At 49.1% G+C, this 25718-nt stretch overlaps 1 protein-coding gene across 6 annotated transcripts in view; it reads right to left on the reverse strand.

The window, feature by feature from the left end:
• Positions 1-1678: 1678 nt before the first annotated feature.
• Positions 1679-25718, reverse strand: part of LOC106738419 (C-type lectin domain family 2 member D) — a 59897-nt gene continuing 35857 nt past the window's right edge. For 2 of the 6 annotated variants that reach the window (XM_059715350.1, XM_059715349.1), the window contains exon 7: positions 15098-25160. In XM_059715350.1, the coding sequence (XP_059571333.1) occupies positions 24998-25160 (163 nt within the window). In that variant the 3' untranslated portion in view covers positions 15098-24997. Of the gene's footprint in view, positions 3306-4918; positions 7908-9797; positions 10029-13503; positions 13754-15097; positions 25161-25718 lie in introns of those variants that run through there. The other 4 variants (XM_019482422.2, XM_019482421.2, XM_059715348.1 and 1 more) reach the window with 4 other exon arrangements.

The following is a 25718-nucleotide window of genomic DNA, read 5'->3' on the forward strand; positions in this document are numbered from 1 at the left end:
CCTCAGGAATGTATCCAGCTCAGGTTACCTAAAGACATAGGGTAAGGTGTGTATCCAGCCTGCACTAGTGCGTGGGATTATTCCATCCTCAGTGCAGGACTTTGCACTTGTCCTTCTTGAACCTCATGGCCCAATCCTCCAATTTGTCTAGGTCACTCTGAATCCTAGGCCTACTCTCCAGTGAATCTACTACTCCCCCCAGCTTGGTGTTATCTCCAGACTTGCTGAGGATGCATCTTCCAGGTTGTTGATGAAGACATTGAACAAAACTGGCCGCAGGACTGACCCCTGGGGCACACCATTTGATACCAGCTGCCAACTAGACATAGAGCCATTGATTACTACCCTCTGAGCCAGATAATCCAGCCAGTTTTCTATTCACCTTACAGTCCATTCATCCAGCTCATACTTCCTTAGCTTGCTTGTGATAATGTTGTGCTAAACCATATCACTCCTGCCTTGCTCCAGCACCAGCAGTGGCCAGGTTCCTCTTTCCTCCGCCTGCTCCCTGCCCTGATCCCCACCCACTCTGTCCCTCACTGGCCCAGGGGCTCCAGCCATGCCTGATCTCCATCCTTCCATGATTGGAGGGGCAATGCCAGAGGTATCTGCAACACCTGTGTTCTCTAAATCCTGGTGTTCCCATATGGTGGGGGGATTTGGGAAGAAAGAACAGGAATCTTAGAGCAGCAGTTTGCTCAGTTTGGGAGGAAGAGAGGACCATCTAGTGGAGGGGAAGTTGATGCTGGGGAGGCTGGGGTGGGTGCCCAGGGGGGTGGGGTGAGAAAAGCAAAGGAGCAGAGAACCCCGGAGGGAAGAGGGCCTGGTCACTGCCTGGGATAAGATGTCAAGGAGAGAGCAGTCAGCCTTGTGCAACACAGAAGGGAACTGGAGGGGGAGGGAGAAGATACCCCTGAATCTGGCCAGGAAGAGGACATGGCTCTCCGGGGGCTGTGGGGAGAAGGACAGGGCAAAGCAGGAGGAAGCATCAGTGGCTCCCATAAAATGGGGCAGGGACACATCTGGCCCTGGAGAATGGATGCACATCCCTGTTGGAGACAAGTAGAAACGGGCTCCAGAGGTGATCCTGGGAAGTACAGACCAGTGCAGCTCATTTCTACTCCAGGCAAATTGAGGGAATATAGAATGAAACCCGTGGTCACAGAGAAATGTGAAACACTCGGGAAGAGACACCATGGTTATGCTGGCATCCTCTGTTCTGACCCACAGGCTGCCAGGGCCCAGCCAGCTGGGGAGATGGTCTGTGGGATGGTGAATTAGGATCAGATTCACTCTGAGGTCTGTGGCTCTGCATTTCAATGGATATGCCAGAAAGGCATGTTCCTGATAGAAGTGAGATGCTGATGGGACCTCCCTGTGCAGTTTTGGCCGAGTGGTAAAGGTAATGGATTTGAAACCTTTGGACTCTCCCTGAAGAAGTTCAAGTCCTATTGTTTTTTTCTTGCACAGAGAGATTGTGGCATCTCCTCGCTGGAGATTTCAAACATGGGAGTCTATTAGGGATGGTGTAGGAACAGCACAGCCTGTGTCTGTGTAGCAGATCAGCCACGATGACTCCTGAGGCCCCCAGCAGCTGATTGATGATGCACTGCACCCCCTGCATTCAGCGCAGTAATTACCTACAGTATAGATAATGTTAAAAAAAGACACAACCAACTAGACAAAAATAGTCAAAATATATTGTATCATTAGTCCTGTAGACTTTGTAGTTAAATGATCATCTCTTACACAGATTCATGAAACAAAATCTAGCCTTATTGAACATCTTAATAGTGCCTCCAATATTTCCCTGTTGGTCACTTTTACACCTAAGGTAATATAACCACAACTGAGCTAAGGTTTTTACCGTGAGCTAAGAACAGTTTGCAGGGCTGTAAAATAATAACAAAAAAAAAGAGACATCGCCAGGGTTGGCTAACAGACAGGAGAATGGCAGAAGAACGTTTGAATAACAAAACCTCAAGACTATTTAGAAGGATAGAGGGTCATTAACACCTGTGGAGCAAAGAGAGATTAATAGGAATCAAGGAGAGGATATGAATGATAAAGTCAATGGAATCTCTCAGCATTGCCTGAATAGAAACAGTGCTGCCCACCCCGGCAGTTGGTTTTCAGGTTTGGGCAGAGCAGGAATCAAAACGGGGTACAACTGCACCTGCACAAGCCTCCATGGATCTGCCCCAGAGACTCCAAACTAAGCTGTTTCTGCCACCAGGGCACTTGGACCAGTCATGGGAAAATGCTCCCTAAAAGGGAACTGAAGCCATGTACTCACAGGTATCTGGGCACATGTCTTGCTCGTAACAGGCACTCACATGCAGGGAAAAAACAGGGGAAAACACCATATGGACCATGTGTCCAGTGACAACAAACCAGCACAGCTCCATGGACAGGCAGGAACAAGGTATTAAGTTGTTAAAAACAGCAAATGAGAACAAGAAAAGTGTGTACCATCCCCAAGGGCTTCCTCAACAAGAAATGAAGCCATAATTGACACTTTGCATGAGCCTCTTATATATTAATTGAAGCAGACATGATTCAACTTTCATCCCAAAGGCAAAAAAGGGGCTGGTAGTTGGTGCTTGGAGGGGACAGCCTGTGTCACTTTTGTCATTGCAGTGACATGGGTTCCCTCAGGGCTGGGCTGGGACTGGGCACAGGATCAGGGGAGCTGCATTTCTGCCTCCCTCATGGTGATCAGGATTGAAATATGGGCGCAGGGTCCCAGAGTAGGTGTCAGTGAAAGTGAAGAGGTGGGACCTGTCAGTCACATTATAAAATGAGACCTCACCTGCCTCATAGTCCAGGAAAACCCCCACCCATCTGGGCCGCACATGCATGGAAAGTGGAGGCAGGGGATAAGTGAGGGCCTTGCATCCCCCAGCCCTCAGCTGCATGACCCAGTACCCATCACCAGGTGTGAACATGACCCCCCCTTTCTGCGCACAGACTCCCTGCACACACCCAGAGTCCAGCATGTCTTTCCTCCCACCTCCACCTCTCAGTAGTGCCTCCCACTCACGAACCCCTCAGAGCCCAGGACACAGACACAATGATCAAATCTCTTAAGGTTGTCAGGAAGATACTGTCGTGTTTCCACGTCTCGCATGTCTCTGATCCTCAGACAGGACGAGGTTGGGATTTGCTGTGCCTGGGTCCAGAGTCACGTCCACTGGGAAGAAACTCACAGATCAGGGCTGGGGCAGGCGAGGCAGGATGCCACAGGGCATTTGTTGCATCCTAAGGAATCACCTGTCAGTCTCTAACTATGAAATCACCATTGCCTAGGGAGGAAATTGGGAGAACAGGAAATGGTCCCGGGGAGAGAAAGAGATGTTCCCACCTGGTTTGTTTGTTCCCTAGGGCAGAGCGGGGACAAGGGGGCGTGAGGAAAGGTGTAGGTGCTAGGGAGTAAGGGTACATCAGGCCCTTGGATAGGGCCCATGAGATGAAATCAGTTCACCGTAGGCTGGGCTGCTTTGCCTTGGTGGCACAGTTGCAGGTGGGTGGCAAGAGAAGCAGCTCAAAACCCATGATGAAGTTTCACGGGCACTACAGGGAAGAGGGGGTGAGGAAGGGCAGGCAGTGAGGCTGGGCAGGAGAGGGCTGGGAGACAGCAGAGCGGCACAGAGAGCACATTGCCCTGGGAGAAGGGGGTGGCAGGGATGAGAAGAGAGGCCAGGCCCTGGGGGACTCTGTGCTCTGGGGCCTGGTTTACTTGGTTTGTGCCCTGTCCCTCCCCACCCCAGGCTGGGCTGCTCCACCCCAGCTGGGACCCTCCATGTCAGCCCTATGGGAACAGAACTGCAGCCAGGGCAGCCCCACACCCAGCTCTTCCCCACACAGAGCCCAGCCCAGGGGAGGGCCGTGCATCAGGGCTATGGTCACTGGGTGGATGGAGGAAAGGGGTAAGGGCTGTGGGGAGCACCCACATATAGGAGTACAGGGTCCACTGTTGGTGATGAACAGAGATCTGGGTTTTCCATTTCCCATGGAAAAACAGAGAAAACCATTCTCCGCTGGCATGTGGCCAGAGCACAGGTCCATGGCAGGCTCTGCAGCCATGGCGAGGGATGGGGGTGGGGGCTTGGACTTGCACACTTACCTGGAGGCCCGTGATGGCAGTGATGGCTGCTGCCTCCAAAACCTCCTGCTGCCACCGCGGAGCTCTGCCTGGAGCTGTGCAGCTGGCTGCCGGGCAGCAGAGGCAGTGTGGTGGTGGCCAAGTGGCATGTGGCCTTCCCCACCACCCCATGTTGCGCCGCTGCCTCCGGCTGCACAGCTCTGCGGCGGCAGTGGGAGGTTTTGGAGTCAGAGGAAGTTGCCGCTGGCAGCGGTGCAGCGCAGGGTGGTGGGATGGCTGCGTGCCATCCGGCCACCACCACGTTGCCACTGCTGCCCGGTGGCCAGCCACACAGCTCCAGGCAGAGCTCCGAGGCAGCAGTGGGAGGTTTTGGAGGCAGCAGCCGTCACCGCCATAACAGGCCTCCAGGTAAGCGGCAGCGCCCCCTGCAAGCCCAAGCCCCTGCCCCCATCCCTCACCATGGTTGCAGGGCCTGCCACAGAGCTGTGTCCTGGCTGCATGCCAGCCTCCCTCTCCCCCTCCCTGGGGCAGCCAGCCAGGCAGCATGTGTGCGGCCTGCACATGGTGGGCACCACCACACTGTGCCCCGCATCGCTTGCCTGTAAAGCCCCATTGCAGTAAGGCACCCCTGCCCTCACCCCCTGGCCCTGCTCCCAGCTGCGATGTGCTGCCTGGGGCTGGCAGCACCCCCTGCTCCCTCAGCCCCCAACCATCTTCCCAGGCCTGTCCCACAGCCCGCAAACCCCACTTACCTCTTGGATCCAGGGGTGAAGGGCATGGCTCCACAGTGGCAGTGCTTGCACGCAACCCCCCCCCCCCCCCCCCCGTGTGCCACCGCTGAGCCGTGCAGCTGGTTGCTGGGCATGCCACTGAATTCAAGCTCCCCATTTCACCGCCTAGCTTGGCAGCACATACGTGGCCTACACACGGTGGTTGCCACTGCACTACTGCTGCCATGCCCTGTACCACTTGCCCACAAAGCCATGCAGGTGGCTGTGGGATGGTAGCACAGGGCGCAGTGGCAGAGTTGCAGCGTCAGCCTCCGTGTGCAAACCTCCTGTCAGGCCAGCTGGCATGTGTGTGGCCCACAGAGTGGCACCCCTGCCCTCACCCCCCGGCCCTACTCCTGGGAGTGGGCACAGGGGCACACTCCCCCGCTTCTTGATCTACCCCCCAGCACCTTTCCTTTCTCCTGCCCTGCCCCGCCCCTTCCCCCACACACACTTACCTGCTGGGTTGGGTCTGCATGTCTGTGGGTGTGAGGGGCAGCTACGAGGGGCATCAGGAGGGCTGCTGAGACTGTGGGGGAGGGGGAGTGTGGGGCACCAGCAGCACTGGGAGGGCCTGTGGGGGGCCTTTAATTTTTATCACAGATTTTGGGTTTTTAATCAGAGAATCTGCAGTTTTTAATCAGAGAAAACCAGGATCCCTGGTGATGAGTCTGGGGTCATTGATGAGGGAGAAGCCTTTTCCACACTGACTCCCCCTCCCTCTGGGCTGAGCTGCACTGGGAGCAAGGATCAGTTCACCTGCAGGCAATGCATCTGCTCTAGGGGCCTGCACTGGGCCAGCTGCACTGGGCCACAGGCACCCCAGACATGCAGTCTGGGATACTGCTGGCACAAGGGACTCCTTCCCATAAAGCACTATGCAGTCCCATGATGAGTTGTTACATGGAGAAGTCCCAACTCTGAATAGACAGATGAGGGATTCAAACACATCTGAGTAACTTAGGACCAGAAATCCCAACAGCTGTGAATAGGACTTCATGCCAAATCCAGTCTTAGGAAATAGCAGGAGACAGGCCCAGCTCTTGGGAAAGGGCAGGCTGAGGAGGGGAAGCAGACTGGTCTGTTCAGAGCATTAGTATAAAAAATATCTTCTCCTTTCTTTTATCCCCATGACCTGCTGTGACATTTGCCCTTAGGAGGAAATTGGCCCCTACTCCCTTCCCAACATCAGGCTGAAGATGGAGACTGCGCCAGCTGTACTGGTCAGTCCAGAGTGATTTCTTCCCCAGGGGCTGTGAGATGCACAGACTTGCTCCAGCTGCTCCTGGGCACCCCCAACATGTACACTGCTCCCAGAGCCCAGCCCAGAGCTCCAGGAAATGCCTGTGCCTTCTACCCCTCCTGCACTCAACAACCAGCCAGAGACAGAACCATGCCCTGCAGCTCCCACATACTAATCTGGGTGCAGCCTGGCTCAGGGCTGGCCGGATCCAGCCAGCCTGGTTCCAGGAACATCTGACCTACAAGGGCATGGTGACAGCTCTACACACCTGGATGTGTTCATGGGTGTGTGGAGTAGGACATGCCCGGTTCCCCCAGAGCCTGCTCCACTTGGGAGACCTTGTCTACAGTACAGAGCTGACCCGGTCAGCAAAGCCCTTTTAGAATGAATGCACTGATCCTCCTGAGCCCAGGCACGAGTCTCTCAGCTCAGGTTGAAAGCAGCTGCCTGGGTTCAGCTCTGTGTGGGTCACGGCTGGACTGGCTGCATGTCTGCAGTGTCACTACCAGAGAACTGCTGCAGAGAGCCAGTCTGGGAGCTGCCAGTTGGGTCCCTGCCTGTTGCAGGCTGGAGGGGGCTGGTGGCAGTAGGCACTGGTCTGCATTCTCAGGGCACTCTCAGGCCTGGTTGAGGCCAAAGTCTGTGCTACCTGCCCTTCCTGCTGCATCAGGGAAGGAATCATTATGTCCCTCTGTGGAGGCAGAGAGCTGAAAGGACAGTAAGCACCACTGAAAGCCATGTAGAAAGGGCCAAGAAAGAGATTCCTGGGAGAAGAGAGGAATTTCCCTGGGAGATAAAGGCAAAGGAAATGTCTGGCTATGGACAGGGAGTGAGGAGGGAGGAAGGAGTGAAAGATGGGGGCAGAAAGCTTAAACATGCCAAGAGGAAGCAGCAGGCTAAGAGAGCTGCGCTGGCCATGGGGATGGAAGAGAAGGACCAGAAATCTGTGCTCTGAGTTTTAAGAATGGCTGAAAAGGCAGCTGGAAAGGGAGCAAAGGGAACAACTTCTTGCCATAGGACCTGGCTGACATTGGGGTACTGTATCAATTATAGTGCCCACTCTCTAGGGATTGCAGCCTGTTGGAGCACTCGGGGACTTTCCCCATTGAACACACAGGCCTAGATTTCCCTGCATCCCCTTCCCATGAGCTGATAGACATGGGAGTCTAACAATTAAACAGGAGGTGGAACGGCAGTGACTGGGCCTGGGATACTTGGAAAAGGAGAATTCCAGAGCACTGGCACTTTGCTGTCCAGCCCTGGTCTTGGCACTAACTCCTCTCTCCCAAAGAAGCGGATCCACTTGCTTGACCTTATTTTCCTGTTTGCAACTTCACAAATTGCAGTGAACCTGCAACTGTGTCTGGCAGGGAAATTACAGGGGAATGTTTCCCCTGCTGATCCAGACTCCCTCAGACATGTGCTGTGGAGACCACTCCAGGACTCAGAGGTTGTCTGCTCATAAGTCAGTCACATCCCCCTGTGCTATGTGTGTTACAGTGCACTCACCACAGGTATTGCTGCTGCCAATTAATCTGACGTGCTCCCATGTACTTCTGAATTTTCTTAGCATTTCCACCATCCCTGGGATGCTGAACACAGTCTTCAGTTCTGTAAAAACAGCTTTTGCTACCTGAAGCTCTACATTCTTGCTCCTAAGAGGAACATATCCCCTGTTATTGCTCAGCCCAGCTCTTCCAAGGAGATATTCCTGCCATGCCCCAAGGAGGAATCTACTGGGAAGGGGAAAAAAGAAGACACAGCATCTGTCCAATGTCCTCTTCACATCCTAGTAAGGGAAAAAGAGGAACAATAGTGAATGGGGTGAAACCATCTGCACCAAAATTCAGTGAGTTCAGTGACTTCTCTGTTTTATGCTGTAGCAGGGCACCTGTACCAGGCCCTGTTACACACTGTATATGCCTGCTGGGTCGGAAGCAACTTAGGAATTTGCTGGTGGGACTTGGCAGTGTGGCATAGACACTGAAGGCTCAGGAACTGACTCCCCGTGGCAGGCCATGATGGGAGAGGTTAAGCTGGCCAGTGCACAATCACATGCAGCGGGAGCCAACTCCTGTTGCACCTTGTGACTCCTGCCGGATATTCAAAGGGCTGCCAGCACCTTTGTTGGACCCCCCAGAGAGGAGACAACATGGGTAGGCAGAATGCCATGTGAGTCACATGGAGATGCAGAGCCAGAGCTTGAGCCAGAGCCAGAGCCAGAGCCAGGTCTGAGGCCAGAATGAGTATCAGGGATGGAAAGTCCAGCCATTGAGTGACAGCTGGAGCGATCAGACAGACCTGTGGTGAATGGAGATGGTGAGTGAGGAGAGGTGGTTGGAAGGTCCTAATGGGACCAAGGTGCATGAGTAAGAACCAAGACTGGTGAAGACAGGGTGAGCATTGCCCCAAAGAAAATTCAGTTGATAATCCAGAGAATAATAGGCTATTAATTGATTTATTATGAAGAAATTGATTGATTTGATAAGACAGTGAGTAGTGAACTATTAATTGATAAATGAGGAAGATAGCTGATTGGGTTGCTAACCCAGCTAATGAAGAACTATTCATTGATGAATTATGAAGACAACTGATTGAGTTGATAACTCAGGGAATAACAGACTACAATTTGATAAACTTAATTCATATGTAGTGAGAGTGTTATATTGTTTGGAGAGTGTAATGGACTACTACTTCAGGAATTAGTTCCAATTGGAAGGAATGGCAATGAGCATTGATTGAATTGATGGGGAGGAATTGATGAACCACTGATTGATAAAAGAAGAAGTGGAGTGCTAACTGACCTAACCAGGAAGTGGGGCAGGTGCCTGGATAATCAACCTGATTTCCTACTGGTGATGGTGACAAATGGGTATTACTTTGGGGCAATGGACTGACTTTCTGCTATTACCTCTGTCTCAGCATTACTTTGCTCTGAACATTGGCTCAGCCACCTCCAGATGTCCTGTCTTGTCCAATTCATGCCTTCTGGGGTAGTACCACAAATAAATGTGGGGCTGAAGGCCATCAGAGACAAACTGACCCAGGAGCTGGATGGTGCACGCTTTCACAGGGACTCAGACTTGTGAAACAGGACCATAAGCCTAAATCCAACTGAGTGTGGCATGGAGCAGGATGTGGGGGAGGAGGATCCCTGTAAAAAGGATCTCCACCATCTCACTATACCACTAAACCTTGGATAACACCTCACCTCCTTTTTCTTTTTCTACTATCAAAACATCAAAGCATGGCAGGCAGAAGGAGGGAACTTGAGGCAGAGGCATGACTAGGAGAGATGTTCCTGGACACATCCACTAACATATACACATCACGTTTTTTGGTGTGTGAAAATCCTTAAGTCAGCCTTTATCTGGTGCACTTGAATGCAGCCATGGGGGATGGACTGACTCTCTGCTATTATCTCTGTCTCAGCATTACTTTGCTCTGAACATCGGCTCAGCCACCTCCAGATGCCCTGTTTTGTCCATTTCATATTTAGCAACTTGACATTTTTCCAAATCAGATTTCCTTCCAGCACAAACTGGCAGATTTCCACAATGATGGAACCTCTTGCCTGAATCTTGGTTCAGTTCCCACCAATTTTAGCATCCAGGCAGGGGGGCTACTTTTTTCCAGAAGGCAGCAGCAGGGAGGGGGAGGATCAGAAGCACAGACTGACCTTCAGCAGCTCAGCAGGTGCCTGCAGGCTCTTTTTCTCTCTCTCTGAGATCAGCTTGTGCAGAGAGGAGCTTTGCTTAGAGAGTTGGGCTACATTTTCCTCCAGGCTCTTCAGAGTCTCCCTCTCCTGTTCCTCCCGTCTTTGCAGAAGCAGCTGCACCTCCTCACATACAAAGCAATGCAATTTCTCACAGTCAGACTTGATTCTCTCTCTCTGTTGCTCTACTTTGTCCTTTCAGAACAAACAGCAAAAACAAGAGTGAGGTGTGATCTTTAATTTCATATTTGCATTGGCAGAGAGAGACCATCAAGTCAGTATGTGCCTCCCTTTTTCTTCAGACATGCTGTCATCAGATATACATTAGATAAATGAGATAAAGCCTCTGCTGCACTCCCTCCCTCAATGTGGGGGCCTTGATCTGCCCACTCCCGCACAAGTCATTCTCCTTCACTGAATAGGCAGACTGGTACTTGCCTGCTGTGCTGGGCAGCCAGTCATCCACAGGCTGGGCTGAGATCCTGGCTGCATGCATGCCCCTCCCCACTCCTGCTGCAGCCACCCAGAGCCTGTGGCTCAGCTGCCTTGTGGCCTTACCTACTGCCTTGCATTTGGGGGGGCTGAGCCCTGTAGCCTGGGCCTTCTGCCACCTATGCAGGTCAGTCTAACAATAACTAGAAACGGACTGCCCCACCCAGATGATCTCCTACACTGCTCCCTCTCTCCACACTCCTTTTCTTCCCACAGGAGAGCACGGGCACCGCACAGTCCCACAGTCCAGGGAGTGAGGCTCTCCCTGTGGACCTCAGCAATTCAGGGGAATTTGGGAGTTTCCTCCTCCTGCTGCTGCTTTCTTCTTTCCTCCAAGTCTTTCCTCCAAGCAAAAAAGCCCTCTTGGCTGAACAGGGAACTCCAGGAGAGTCTGGGGGCAAAGAAAGAGATGTATAGGCAATGGAAGCAGGGAGCAGCCACCAAGGAGGAACGTATCTCCCTGGCGCGCTATTGCAGGGAATCAGTTAGACATGCCAAGGCAGGGCTTGAGCTCAGGCTGGCTTCAACAATCAAGGACAATAAAAAGTCCTTCCTCAGGTATATAGCGGGCAAAAGGAAAGCTCAGAGCAACATAGGGTCCCTGCAGGACAATTCGGGACAGTTGGTGGTTGATGCAGGGAAAAAAGCAGAGCTCTTCAATGAGTTCTTCACTTCAGTATTTCTAAGTACCGATCATGCCAATTCCCCCACCTCGAATATTGACGAATGTCCACATGGCACCAGTCCGCCTACGACTAGTTCTGAAATAGTTAAGGAGCTCCTGGAGGAGCTGGATGGGTACAAGTCCGCAGGCCTGGATGACCTCCATCCACGGCTGCTGAAAGAATTGGCCAGTGTCATAGCTGAGCCGCTGGCACAGCTGTTCGAGCACTCGTGGTGCTCCAGCCAGGTCCCTGAGGACTGGGGAAGGGCCAAAGTGGTGCTCATTTTCAAGAAAGGGAGAAGGGATGAGCTGGGTAACCTTAGACCAGTCAATCTTACCTCTACTCCTGGGAAAATGCTAGAGAAAATAATCAACGAACACATTTATGAAGGCCCAACAGGGGAAATGATGCTGAGGGGAAACCAGCATGGGTTTGTCACTGGTAGATCCTGCCTGACAAACCTTGTAGCCTTCTATGACCAGGTCACACACTGCCTGGATGCAGGAGCTGAGGCTGATGTCATCTTCCTGGACTTTAGGAAGGACTTCGACACAGTTGCACAGCCTGTCCTCATTGGGAAGCTAGCAGAGTGTGGAGTGGACGCCTACACGGTTAGGTGGGTGGCCAACTGGTTTAGGGACCGCACCAGAGAGTGGTGGTGGATGGTTCCTTCTCGGCCTGGAGGGAGGTGGGCAGTGGGGTCCCGCAGGCTTCAGTCTTCGGACCGATAATATTCAATATCTTCATCAGCGATTTGGATGAGGGCATGGAGAGCACCCTCTCCAAGTTCGCTGATGATACCAAGTTATGGGGCAAAGTTAGTACACCGGAGGGCAGGGAGCAGATTCAGGCTGACCTGGACAGGTTGGATCAATGGGCAGAGAGAAATAGGATGCAATTTAATAAAGATAAATGTAAGGTACTCCACCAGGAAAGGAGGAACACACCTCCCCAGCACACCTATAGTTTGGGGATTATCCTTCTCAGCAGCTCGGAGGCAGAGAGGGATCTTGGAGTCATAACTAAGCCGGCAGTGTAACAAGGCCATCAACAAGGCCGATTGCACCTTGTCGTGCATTAGCAGGTGCATGACTAATAGATCAAAGGAGGTGATGCTCCCCTCTATGCGGCACTGGTCAGGCCGCAGTTGGAGTACTGTGTCCAGTTTTGGGTGCTGCACTTCAAGAGGGATACGGGGAATCTGGAGAGGGTCCAGAGGAGGGCCACTTGCATGATTAGTGGCCTTTGTGATAGACTCTACGGGGGGAGGTTGAGAGAGCTGAATCTCTTCAGCCTTCACAGGAGATGGCTGAGGGGAGATCTTGTGGCCGCCTATAAATTTATTAGGGGAGGTCAACGGGGAATAGATGACGCACTGTTTACTAGGGCTCCCCAGGGAGTGACTAGGAATAACAGGTGTAAACTAGTTGAGAGTGGATTTAGGTTAGATATTAGGAAGAAATTTTTCACAGTAAGGGTGGCCAGGATCTGGAATGGGCCTCCAGGAGAGGTGGTGTTATCACCTGCTTGGTGGTCTTCAAGAAGAGGCTAGATAGTCACCTGGCTGGGGTCATCTGACCTTAGTCCTCTTTCCTGCCAGGGGCAGGGGGTTGGGCATGATGATCCATTGTGGTCCCTTCCGACTCTACAATCTATGAGTCTATGAATCTATGAAAGTCTCTGCTATCTCCAATCAGAGTATGGGGCTGTGAAAATCCTTGGGAACTTTCCAGACTAATTTTCATTATGGTGAGATCAAGCATAGAAGTACGCAAGAGAATATTGTAGGTACTAGTAATACTGTTGTTGGAAGGCCTGGAAATTCAGGGCAACAGCAGTTTCTGCCACTTTAAATGGGCTGGAGAGCCTGGAGACACAAGGACAAAGACATGAATGTGGGAATATATACATACATACATACATACATACATACATACATACATACATATATATATATATATTTTAGAAAATTTGTCGTGTTCCAGGTCAAATTAGCCAGATCAGTTCTGGCTAATCAGTTTTGGATCATTCAGAAACCATCTGTGGCCCTGCTACCGGAAATTATCCTCCACCCCAGACTTTTCAGCTTGGGGCTTTAGATACTTCCAAAGTGTTTGGCAGGCATCCTACAGGCAGGACCAAGCCCGGAGGCTTGGGGTTCGGATGCCCCCAAGTTTCACTTGTCCTCAGCCAACCACCACAGGAGGAAGCAAGGGGGAGTCCCCCAATTCCATAAAGTCGGCGTGCAGCTGAGATCCTCCCACTGGAAGCTGGCCAGTGGGAAGCTAACTCTGAGGCTCTTGTAGGAAGTACTGTCCACATCTGGACTGGGGTGTACCCTCCACTACACAGCACCATTTTAAATCCATTTCAGCTTGGGTCTCAGACCAGTGCAGTAATTAGCCATAGCCACTGCCTTCTTCCCTGCTTGATCTTGGCCAACAAGAGGCCGAGAAGCGATAGACAAAATGTATCTGCACAATGGACTCCTCCAGATCAATTCTGTTTCATACCTTGTAATGGCTGGCAGCCTCCTCAATGGGGACCACTGTGTGACTGCAGTGATCCTGGGACTCCCTGCATACCACACAGATGGCTTCTCCATCCGCCTCACAGAAGAGCTTGAAATTCTCTTGGTGCTTCTCACACTGATTTCCCATCTGCTCCTTTCCTGGTTTCAGACACTGCTGTTTCACCTTCTCCACCAGGTTTCTCTGTTTCGAGTAGGGCTGGAAGCTCCCTCTGTGGAACCGTGCTCTGTAGCTGGGACAGAAGAAGGTGTCACCTGAAACATGAGCACAGTCCTCACAGTGTTGGGTGAAGAATTAAACTGAGTGGAGAGAAGGGAGGGATGAGAGCAAGAAGAGAATAGGAGCAGAGTGGACAAAGGATGGGGGAGGCAGGCTGTTCATGGGGAGGAGAGCAGAGATGGGAAACTACTAGGGCTGTGCGAGGCTTCGGACCATGCTTCAGACACAGTTGCACAAGCACCTATATCATGAGTTTTGTCTGTCAGCAGCTAGAAGTCAGGGCCCCAGTACCCAGAACCCCCGCACCTATATCCTTGACAGCTGGCAGGCTTTATGGCCTCAGCAGGGGCTATCAGGCCTGCAGTTTTCACCCTGCTGCACCTTAACACACAGTGTCACCCATGTCACGAGTTTTTCTTGTCTGCAGCTTGAGGTGCAGTTTCCCCAAACCCCTGTACTTATCTCCTTGAAACCTGGCAGGCTTTGTGGTCTCAGCAGGGGCCACCACCCCTGCAGCTTTAAGCCTGCTATGCCTTAACACACACAGGGTCATCTATGTCACAAGTTTTGCCTGTCAGCAGCTTAAGGTGCAGTTCCCCTCAAACCCCTGCACCTATTACCTTGAAACTTGGCAGGCTTTGTGGCCTTACCAGGGGCTACCATGCTTGCAGTTTTGACTCCACTGTATTTTTCACATTCCAGTCTGTTTTTCTGTCCCAGGTTGTACCATCTTCCACATTCCTGAGGCTTCACCTCATTCACAGCACACAAACTCACACAGACTCACTTGCTGCTTTTCCTCAGAAAATGGTTGACACAATTAAGATGGGTACCACACATGTCTAAGGCCTTCACCCCACTTCTCTGGTAAATGGGTGGACTTTGACATATAGATGTGACATGAGTTTTGCTTTTAAGCATTTGGGGTGCAGTTCCCCCCAAATCCCTGCAATGATCTTCTTGAAACTCTGCAGGCTTTGTGCATTTAGTAGAGGCTACTACTCCTGCAAGTTTCATCCACATAAGACAAAAAATAACCAAGTTATAGATATTTCATTGATTCCCCATTATACCTTATGGCCAGATCTCCAAGGCAGCTCTGAAGCTTCAGAGTTGCTTTGGCCGGATCGAAGTGGGAAACTGATTCAGAGCTCTGGATTGGATGTCTGGCATCCAAAAAGGCTGGATCTGAAGCTGGATTGAATAGCTGCCTATTTGCACAGTCCTAGAAACTACGCTTGACCTACACGTTAGACCCTGACTCCATGCGGCACCCAATGACTAGGGAGATGATGATCCAGTTGCTCATGGGTCCTGTTACTCATTAGCCAAAGGAAGCAGGGAGCAAACACCAGTACACATTGCTCACCAGAGCTTTATTCAGAATGGAGACAGCTTCGGACAAAGGTCCCAAAAAACCAACAAACCGGGGGACCTGCACTGACAATAGTTTTTTTCCACATTTATACACTTTGGTTTATACTCATTAACGAATGTGAATACTTCACCCTCGCTCCTCCTTTTGCTCCACCCATATCTCCTCCTATCTCAAGCTCTGCCTCTGTTTACTGTTTGTTTCATTAGCATGGAATTGCCTATGCATTCATTTAATTTACATGCCTCTTTGCTATGAACGCATGTCTAAGGTCTTCACCCCACTTCTCCGGTCAATGGGTGGACTTTGACCAAAATCTGGAAGCTTCTGGAGGCTCCTTCACCAACCGCCATTCAATTTTTTGCACACGTTCATCTTGGATTCTGCTACCAATTATGTGTTGTTTTTCACATTCCAGTCTGTTTTTCTGTCCCAGGTTATACCATCTTCCATGTTCCTGAGGCTTCACCTCATTCACAGCACACAAACTCACACAGACTCACTTGCTGCTTTTCCTCAGAAAATGGTTGACACAATTAAGATGGTTACTTAGCATAAGCAAATGGCTGGCTTAGATATTGTTCTGCCTTGTGGTCAGCAGCTTTTGCTAGGCCACAGGTTAAAGCCTTGTTTCAGCTGCAAATCCACTACTTCCCAAGATAGAAATATTTTCACCCTAACATTCCCTCACAGAATTAGTATAGGCAGCAAAAGAGAAACCCACCTGATTCTTCAGAGGTCATCTCTCTCTCCACACAATATACCCCTTGGCCCTGGCAAGGTAGATGGTGCTTTTGTGTTGCTTGGATAAAAGGACTGCCCTTTTGGCCATCATTGGTGATGAGTGGGAGAGTGCTCAGACTACTTGCTTTCTAGCCTGGGACTGAGCCAGGAACTGGGATGATGATACCATAGGGATAATTTCTTGCTTTTCCATTAGCATGAATATGCAGCTGAATTGATGTGCTTTTTATAAATGCAGCATATATATACAAGAACAAGGGGGGAAAAAGGAAACAAAAGATAACAATAAAACAAACAATTCAGTAGCCTTCTTGATCTTTGGTACGGCTGAACTCTGCAAGGTCATGAAGGTGATGTTCTGTATGATGTCTCATTTTTTGTAGCCACTTTTTAGGTATTTCATAGCTTATCAAGAAGTTTTGCTTTACATTTTATATTCCAACATAATTGACATCACAATTACTTATAATAATAGCATTTTACAGACATAGTAAAACACAGTTACTACACATAACACAGTTGTCAGGAATCAGAGCAGCCGCCAGCAGCTGCTTTCTGACTTCCACCGGAGCAGTAAAACTTTCACCTTAACAGGCGGGTGATTAATGGATGGGGTGAAATTAACCAGGCACAGACGCGTGTTGGTTGCAGGAGATTGTTTACTTATGTTGCCCAGATAGTGACGTGCGACGCAGGCTGAGCCTTTGTTCTGTTACAGTTGCATCGATTACAGTCAAGCGTACGGGTTGGGGTTACAGCCAAGTAATGATGAATGTGGTGCCGGAACAAACTATCGGGCCTGCAGGGCTTTAATATGTCAAGATTAACGATGACAGGGAGTCGTTAGTGGTTGATCAGAACACCAAGTCACTCTGGTGATGAGCTCAGGTTTCTCCTCAGAGATTTCCCCAGAGTTCTCGAACTTGGGCGGAAGCTTCTAAACTATTTATAGACAGAGGTATCTAATGGAGGTATCCAATGATGAACTGCTAAATGGAATCTTTAATTTTCTGGCAAGCAGCAGTTCTTTGTGCTATCAGGTTGCAAGGTAGTGGGTCAGATTTCCTGTCTGTTACGTGTGAGGGGCCTGAGCTTGTTTCTTGACCAATTATATACAGTTTTCACTCGGGTTTTATTGCAGGGATTTATGGCAGGGCTATTCCCTTTTACTCTGACCAATCATAAATCATGCTTAAGTTTCGTTTCTTGCTAGTAGGCTTAAGTTTCATTTCTTGGTTGTGACGTGGGCATAAATTTAAGTTTCTTGCTTGTGACATGGGCACTGATTAATTGGGTTGTGACAACAGTAAAACTTGATTTCTTTCTTGTATTCAGCAAAGTTTATGATGCTTCAGTGATGATTTTATCCTGTATAACACAAGAACAAAAAGGGAGGGTCTTACCCGCTTTTGGTTAGTTTATTTTTAAGCTCACACTTCTGGCTGGCTTTGCTTGGCTTATAGTTAGTTTATTCTTAAGCTCATTCAAAAATGTCCTCTCCTTGTGTTGGCTACAAATGTCCAACTTGGGATCCTTAAAATTCTAGTTTATTAGGTGGATTGAAACACTATAATCATAAACCTTGGGGCTGGTCCCCACACACACACACATGCACACACATATACACACACAGTAGCAGGCTACAGAGTCAGGTATACCTATCCTACAAGCGCTGGAGTCTGTTGCTGAGGCTTCTTTCAGCGTGGTGTTATCTTCCAGAAGGGGGTCGCCGGCTGGTCCTTCTGGCTGGACAGGTCTAGTCGAGTTGGAGATCAAGAGGGCGCCGTTGAGGGTCACTTTTCACTGCCTTTTATCTGTCCTTGGCAGACTTTGATGACTCCCCAGTTTTCTGGTTTGCCCAATCCAGGGGTCATTGACCCTCGTGGGACTTCTCCCCCCTTGGTGGCTGCTGGACAGCATCTGTCAGCCCCAGGGGTCGTCCGCATGTACGTGCAGGTTTGGGAGTCTGTTGATGAATTTAGAATAGGGCTCTGGGAGCGGTTGATCTGGAGATACTCAGCCCAAAAGTTGGTCCCTTGCATTGATTAACTCATGCCAGGGCTTCTAGCCCTTGATCAGTGACGTTTAGAGATTTCCTGGTTGTTACATTGTCTTCTATTGAGTTCTTCCGTTAGCTGATCTGCAGCTTCCCAGGTGTTAATCGCTGCCTGCTTCCATGTTACACATTCAATCATGTTACACATTCAATCACTGATTCACTCACTCTTTCACAGGCCAGCCTGATACAGGGAAGGACAGTTTGATTCCTGCCCTTGTTAACATTGTTACAATGTATAATTTACTTATGAAACTAAACATATTCAGTTGAAAGTTGAAAGGTGAGGAGTATAAAATATAAGCTACAAATGCCATGGCACACAAATAAATAAAAATACCAAAATATGAGGGGAGACACAAAATGCACACATACAAATTTTAAAACACAATTCCTTATCTTAAAGTGAAAGAAAGAGGAAGGAAGAAAGGTAGAAAAAGAGAAACATATCCAAAGAAGGGAGAGCAAATGCAGGCAAGAGGAAAAGGGGGCTTTCTGCTACACTTGCACCTTGCAGAGGCTGCTTTTACAGCAGTGGTCTTTTAAAGTGGTGGGCATTTTATGCCACACATTTCTTTTCCTTGGCTTGCACCAAGGGTTTTTTCTGTTGGAATATGCTTCCCTTAGCCTTTTGTTAATGAAGGATAACTTACAAGGAGGTAGGAGCTAGGTTTTTGAGGCATTCTATGTTTGTCTCTGCCTATTCTCCAGGGTGGTTATTCTGCAGCATTTTGCAGAGCCTACCCTGCTACAGGTAGCTCTACTACACTAACCACACCTAGGATTGTGGCAGTTTTAGGTCATACTTAGTATTACACTCTTTACTTTCCTGCTCTGATCTTCTTTACTTCTTATGGACACAGTTTCTGACTTCTGGGATTTTTGGCCCCCCCTCAGGATAGCTGAGATTGCAGGCTCCCAGCTTTGGCAGCTCTAACAGTGATTTTTTTCTTTGTGCCCCTTCCTTGGACTGCTAGACTACTTGGTCTTTTAAGGCTCTGCAGACTCTTTATTAGATTTTTCTTTTCCTTTCTCTTTCTCTCTAGCAACTCTCTAGAATCCTAACACTTTTTCTAGGTTTTATTTAAATTTTAGTTTTCCCTTCCTTAACAGATTTTAACCATAACTTTTCTGGGCTACAGACTTCACAATCTGTTCTCATTAGTGGTCCCTTCTTGCCTTGCTCTTTGCAAACTAATTTATTTATTAAATTTCTCTTTTTTACAGCTGTACAGCCCAGCAAGTCACTTAAAGACTAAGAAAATTCCTTTGAAAGACCATGGGTGACAAATTACACACTACATATACCGTATTTTCTCGCATATAGTCCGCAGGACCTGGTATCTCTCTGATAGAAAGGTTATGTGAATGAACAAGGTCCTTTGATGCTAAGGTCTTTGGGAGAATAATTACAGTCTTCTGTGCAGAAAGAACAAGAGCAGGTATGTGTTTGATGTAGAGTTTATAAAGTGTAAGTTACTAGTTCATGTTATAGTAAAATAAAGTATTATATAAGCAGTACAGCTTCAGAGAAATCAAAAACAGTTAGAGAAATGTAAGACAGACAAAGGACCTTGTTCATTCACATAACCTTTCTATCAGAGAGATTATTTTCTTTGCTTTTTTAGCTTCCCATTGCAAATACAACAGAAGATTCTTACTTAATTTCAAGCGGACCATAGCATATACTCATGTTCATTACTCTGCCTGACTGGGACAGCAAAGTCTCCTGGCCAGCAGTAACAGACAACATCTCCTGCACGATACTTATAACTTATTTTCTATACAACTCTACTTTACTACAAGTTTCAGCTAACCCCGCTAAAACAAATTACTCTGCATCAACAAATTCTCTGATCAGTTAGGTTACTACTTTTGTGTCCTGGTGAAGTTGCTGGGTGGGCACAACTTTTAGACTGACCACAACACTTGCCAGTCAATAATAGGTGAATTTATTGATACAGAGCAAGAACAAAAAAGCAACAATACAAACAATTAAAGAATATCATTCTGCTTTGTGGTTAGCAGCTTTTGCTAGGCTACAGGTTAAAGCAGGGGTGGATAAAATATGGCCCATAGGCCAAATCCAGCCTGTGGGGCTATTCTATCCAGCCAGTGGGGCCCTTAAAAAATTCAGAAAATTAATATTTATCTGCCCTTGGTTCCCTTAAAAAATGACAGGAGCCAGGGGCAGTAGGACTCAGGTGAAGCCCTGGTGGGTTCCTGCAACAGCAGAGCCCCCTCAGCCCCCCTACACCAGCTGGAAGCCTCAGCAGGAGCTTCTGGCCTAGGACCATGCAGCTGCACTGCACCAGAAACTCAGGTATTCCCACAGATGCTGGTGATGATGTCGGTGGTGGGAAGAGGGGGGTGGGGGGCAGCAGCTAGTGGTGAGTGGGGACTGCTCACCAATGCTGATGACAGTGGAGGCAAGTAGCAAGTGGGAATCACGTGTAGATTTTGGACATAAAAACATCACATGGGTTCAGCAATGTTACGTCTCAGCTCTGTGTTCTTGGGCAACCCTGGCACAGGACACAGCCTGTCTGACTCACAAAGGACTCACTTCTTCCCCCCCCCCCCACCAAATGACACTGATTAAGATGCAGTGGAAGACACACCTAAGACCCTCCAGATCAGGGTGACAAGAGTGAAACAACTGCCCTAGGCCTCATTTGCATCCGAGATGGAACCAGATGACCATTCATTTACATGAGAGATGGAGAACAGAAAGCCTGAAGCAGAGACTGCAGTGAATTCTGGGATCAGAGAAGCAGGGGAGGACTGCATGATGGGGAATCTGTGCTCCACATGCTAATCAACCCATGTTCACACACACCCAGCTCAGCATTTATCAGACCAGTTCTAATCTGGATTTACAAAGGACTTCCCCCCCCCCCCAAGACACACACACACCTCTAAGTTTAATAGGCATCTCGGGCTGTACAGTCCCCGGTCCCACTATGGGAGGCCTATTTAAACTTGATTGACTAAAACTCGGTTGCTGGGTTAGGGAATGCTGAGGCAAGAGACCGAGTCAGAGCGGGTATGGGCAACATTTGAACAACGGTTAAGGGTTCATCACAGCATCCAGCCCATTGGAGCCCTAACCACAGGTGTTGTCATACTTTTCCCGAGATGACTGGTGGAAGTCCTCCTGCCCAAAGGTTATGAACACTCCAATAATTGCCTTAAGTCTGTTAAAAGACTATAGTAAGATCTGGAAAAGTCATGCTAAGCTGAGGCTTGTTCACAACAAGTGAAAATACAAAACCCTGATGCTGCAAGCTATCTATTATTTCTGAAGAAACCATGAGATATCCCATCAGTATATCTGCTGAACATAGGAATTTCAAGCTGGTTCCCAAGTGTCTGGTTACTCCCTAACCTTATGTCTTTCCTGATTATCAATCAGTTTCTTGAGATTTGGCCCTTTCCTCATTCTCTAAAGGTCCACCCTCTGGGCCCTCCAAACAAGGGGTAACCCACCCAATTGGGTGAGTTTCTTGAGACCCCTGACTGGTCCATGCTGGGGCCAGGACTGGAAGGGTTGAAGGGCTGGGGGCCACTGTGAGGAACACGCAAGAGCTGAGGGCCTGGGGTTCCAGCTGGCCTGGAGGTGGGCCAGGGCTAGAGAGCTGAAGGTCCTGGTGGGGGAATCACACCCAAAGGGGGATCAGTTCAGGGAGCTATGTAGCCTGGTATGATGGCGGAAGAGTCCGCCTGAGGGGAGGAATCCAGGTGGGGTTCAATAGTAGGATTCTGGGGCCCAGCAAGGGGCTGGTGATAGTGAAAACATCTAGATGCTATCTGCGAGGCATGGGCTGTGGTGTAGGGAAGGAAAGGAGCCGCAGGTAGTGCCCCCTAGCATCAGGGCAGAAAATGGGCAGCCTCCCGCTTATTAACATCTACTAATAAAGATAATAAAGTTAATAAAGATAAATGTAAGGTACTTCACCTGGGAAGGAGGAATCCCCAGGACACCTATAGGTTGGGGAGTATCCTTCTCAGCAGCTCGGAGGCAAAGAGAGATCTTGGAGTCATAATTGACTCTAAAATGAACATGAGCTGGCAGTGAAATGAGGCCATCAACAAGGCCAATCGCACCTTTCATGCATTAGCAGGTGCATGACTAATAGACCAAAGGAGGTGATGCTTCCCTTCTTTGCGGCACTGGTCAGGCCACAGTTGGAGTACTGTGTCCAGTTTTGGGTGCCGCACTTGAAGAGGGATGTGAGGAATCTGGAGAGGGTCCAGAGGAGGGCCACTTGCATGATTAGCGGCCTTTGTGGGGTAGGTTGAGAGAGCTGAATCTCTTCAGCCTTCACAAGAGATGGCCGAGGGGAGATCTTGTGGCCACCTATAAATTTGTTAGGGGAGGTCAACGGGGAATAGGGGAAGCGCTGTTTACTAAGGTACCCCAGGGAGTGACTAGGAATAAGGGGTGTAAACTAGTTGAGAGTTGATTTAGGTTGGATATTAGGAAGAAATGTTTCACAGTAAGGGTGGCCAGGATCTGGAATGGGCTTCCAAGAGAGGTGGTGCTATCACCTAGCTTGAAGGTCTTCAAGAGGAGGCTAGATAGTCACCTGGCTGGGGTCATCTGACCTCGGTCCTCTTTCCTGCCAGGGGCAGGGTGTTGGACACAATGATCCATTGTGGTCCCTTCCGACTCTACAATCTATGAATCTATAATAAAATATTAACAACAAGGTGTGGTGGATGAGAACACGGGTGGTTAGCCCAGGAACAGGTGGGCAGGCTGCAGGGAAAGCAGCCCTAAGCAGGCCCCCTGTTACACCTTCTCTGCACCTTTTCAAGCTTATCCACATCCTTCTTGAAGTGCAGTGCACAGAACTGGACACAGTACTCCAGCTGTGGCCTCACCAATGTCAAATAGAGGGGGAGTAGCACCTCTCTGGATCTACTGGTATCACATTGGCTGATACATGCTACAGCTCTATTTGCCATTTTGGTGACTTCGTTACACTGGTGGCTCATATTCATCCTTTGGTTGACTGTAACCCCCAGGCCCCTTTCACATGAGGTGTCAGCCAGTGGACCACCATCAATAGTATAGTTGTGGTGAAGGTCCTTCCTACCCAGATGAAGGACCCAGCACTTGTCCCTATTGAACCTCATCTGCTTACATTCAGCCCATAGGACCAGCCTGTCAAGGTCATTCTGGATCCCTGCCCTATCAGATGTGCCTGCATTTCCACACAGCTTGGTGTCATCTGAAAACGTAAGCATTGCACTTTCTACTCCATCCAGGTCATTGATAAAGATGTTAAAGAGCATGGGCCCAAGCACTGATCCCTCCAGGATGAGGCCATCCCATTGATTACAACTCACTGGGATCAGCCTCTGAGATAGCTGTTAACCTACCTCACTGTTGACTGGTCCAGGCCAGCACCCTCCAACTTAATTGACAGGATCTCATGGGAAACAATATCACAGGCCTTGCTGAAGTCTAAGTAGATAACGTCCACCTCCTGTCCCATGTCCAGCTGGCTAGTTACCTGATCATAAAAAGACACTGTGTTCATTAGGCATGACCTCCCCTTGACAAAGCCATACTGGTTGTTTCTCAGTACCCCATCAGTTATGAGCTTGTGGTTGAAAGCCTCCTTGACAATTTTTTTGAAGATTTTTCCCAGGATTGAAGTCAGACTGACCAGTCTATAGTTTGCAGGGTCATCCCTCTTTCCTTTCTTAAAGATAGGCACAATGTTAGCCTTCTTTCAGTCATTCAGGACCATTCCTGAATTCCACAACTCTTCAAACAGCCTCGCCAGATGAAGGTCAATTGGCCCAGCCGACTTGAAAACAGCCATATGGTCTAAGAGTACCTGTTCAGGACTGATTTTATATGGACTGCTGTCATCAGCATATTCTTTGGGCCTCTGGACAGGTGATGAGTTCCCATTTGATTTCAAGAATACTGATGCAAAGTAAGTATTTAGGAGCTTCGGCTTTTCATGGGGATCAACTGTGGGCTTTCCCCTCCGTATTTAGTAGGGTCCCACAGTGGAGCTTGATTTTTTTTTTCTTGCTTTCTATGTACCTATAGAAGGACGTTTTGTTGTCTTTTATTTTGGATGCCAGCTTGATTTCCATGCATGCCTCGGCTTTCCTTGTCTCATACCTGCAGACCCTGACCATATGAGTTTACTCCTCTCCGGATCGTGAACCATTTTTCCAATACATGTACACTTCTTTGTTCTTTTTGAGAAGTTCCCTAATGTCCCTGCTGATCCAAGTGGTCTCTTAGCCTCCTTCCCTTTTTTTGACTGCTGACATATAAAATTAATGCAAACAAATTTTTTAAATAAATTACACTAAATATTTTGGATAGAAAAGGCAGGGTCAGAACAGGAGACTCATGAAATACCAGGTTCCTTCTCAACAACAGCACCATGGTCCTGATTGGAGACCTCACAGCAGTTAGATGAAAAGACAATTTCCTTATTAGCGTTTCAGGCTCTCAGCAGGCACAGGATACATCTGCATCGATAAGATTTTCTTTGTACTCACAAGAGCTGGAAAATTGCTCTTAATGATGCAATGAAAACAGAGGGGTTAAAGTCTGAGTTGTGTGGGTCACATGCTTCTCATAGATTTCATAGATTTCATAGACATTAGGGCTGGAAGGGACCTCGGAAGATCATCGAGTCCAGCCCCCCGCCCAAAGGGCAGGACGTCAGCTGGGGTCATAGGATCCCAGCAAGATAAGCATCCAGTTTCATCTTGAAGGTGTTCAATGAAGGCGCTTGAACAACCTCCGGTGGCAGGCTGTTCCAGACCTTGGGGGCTCGGACAGTAAAGAAATTCTTCCTTATGTCCAGCCTGAAACGATCTTGTAGTAGTTTGTGAACTATTAAAGGAGTTTGCCTTCTATTAAAGGCATGATGAATTTTTTTGTTTTTATTAAAAAAAGGACTAATGAGCAGCCTGGCAAGGAGGTCACTTTGTAGCAAATTATGGTTTACAGGCCTTGTCACAGAGGTCCTCAGCAGGGGTCGGAGGCAGGATGACCAGGGCACAGACTGCAGGCTCTCAGGACACGCTGTACTGGTCCCTCACATCACATATGGTGCTGTGTCTTCCATCAGGGTGCTTGGCTTTCCTCTGGCACAATTATCTGGCTGGCTGCAGATGAAGTTCCTCTTTGAGGAGCACCTGGAGCTGCTGACACCATCATCATTCACATAGGCACAGTCCCCCTCTCCTCTGATTGGAAACCTGCAACGACAGCAGTGGGGTTGTGTTGTAAAGATGACACCCTTCCCAGCCATGTACAGAGCAACAGCCTCAGGGGAATAGGCTAGGACTCAGCATCTGGGTTTGAACCTAAAGTCACAGTTATGGGAATATCTATGCCTTTGTTTTGGCATATTACCCCCAGTCAAATGTCCTGCACCACCTGTGTTCCCTTGCTGGGCTGTTGATGGTACAGCTGGCTAGGACGCTGACTGATTTCTAGGCCCCTCAGTGCCCAAGGGAGTCATGAACATGCTGCAGGGAGATGAGAGCTGCGGAGAATTTCACCTCAGCCCCCAACAGCCAGGAGGGCTTCTGTGAGCAGACTGGAGGGCTGCTGGGGCAGGGGAGACGGGAGCTTCTAGTGGGGGTGGGCAGTTAATGTGGGTGAGAGGTTGAGTCTGGGAACAGAACCATGTGGCAATGTAGATGTGCCCTACCTGCGTGACCTCCTTCAGCAAGTCACTTCTAGCTGGAAAACAAGCGGCCAGGTAGGTAATCGGTGTTTGAAACTTTGGCCTGTTCCATGCAGGGAACCGA

Source organism: Alligator mississippiensis, chromosome 11, assembly GCF_030867095.1.
Source record: "Alligator mississippiensis isolate rAllMis1 chromosome 11, rAllMis1, whole genome shotgun sequence".
Taxonomy (NCBI): domain Eukaryota; kingdom Metazoa; phylum Chordata; order Crocodylia; family Alligatoridae; genus Alligator; species Alligator mississippiensis.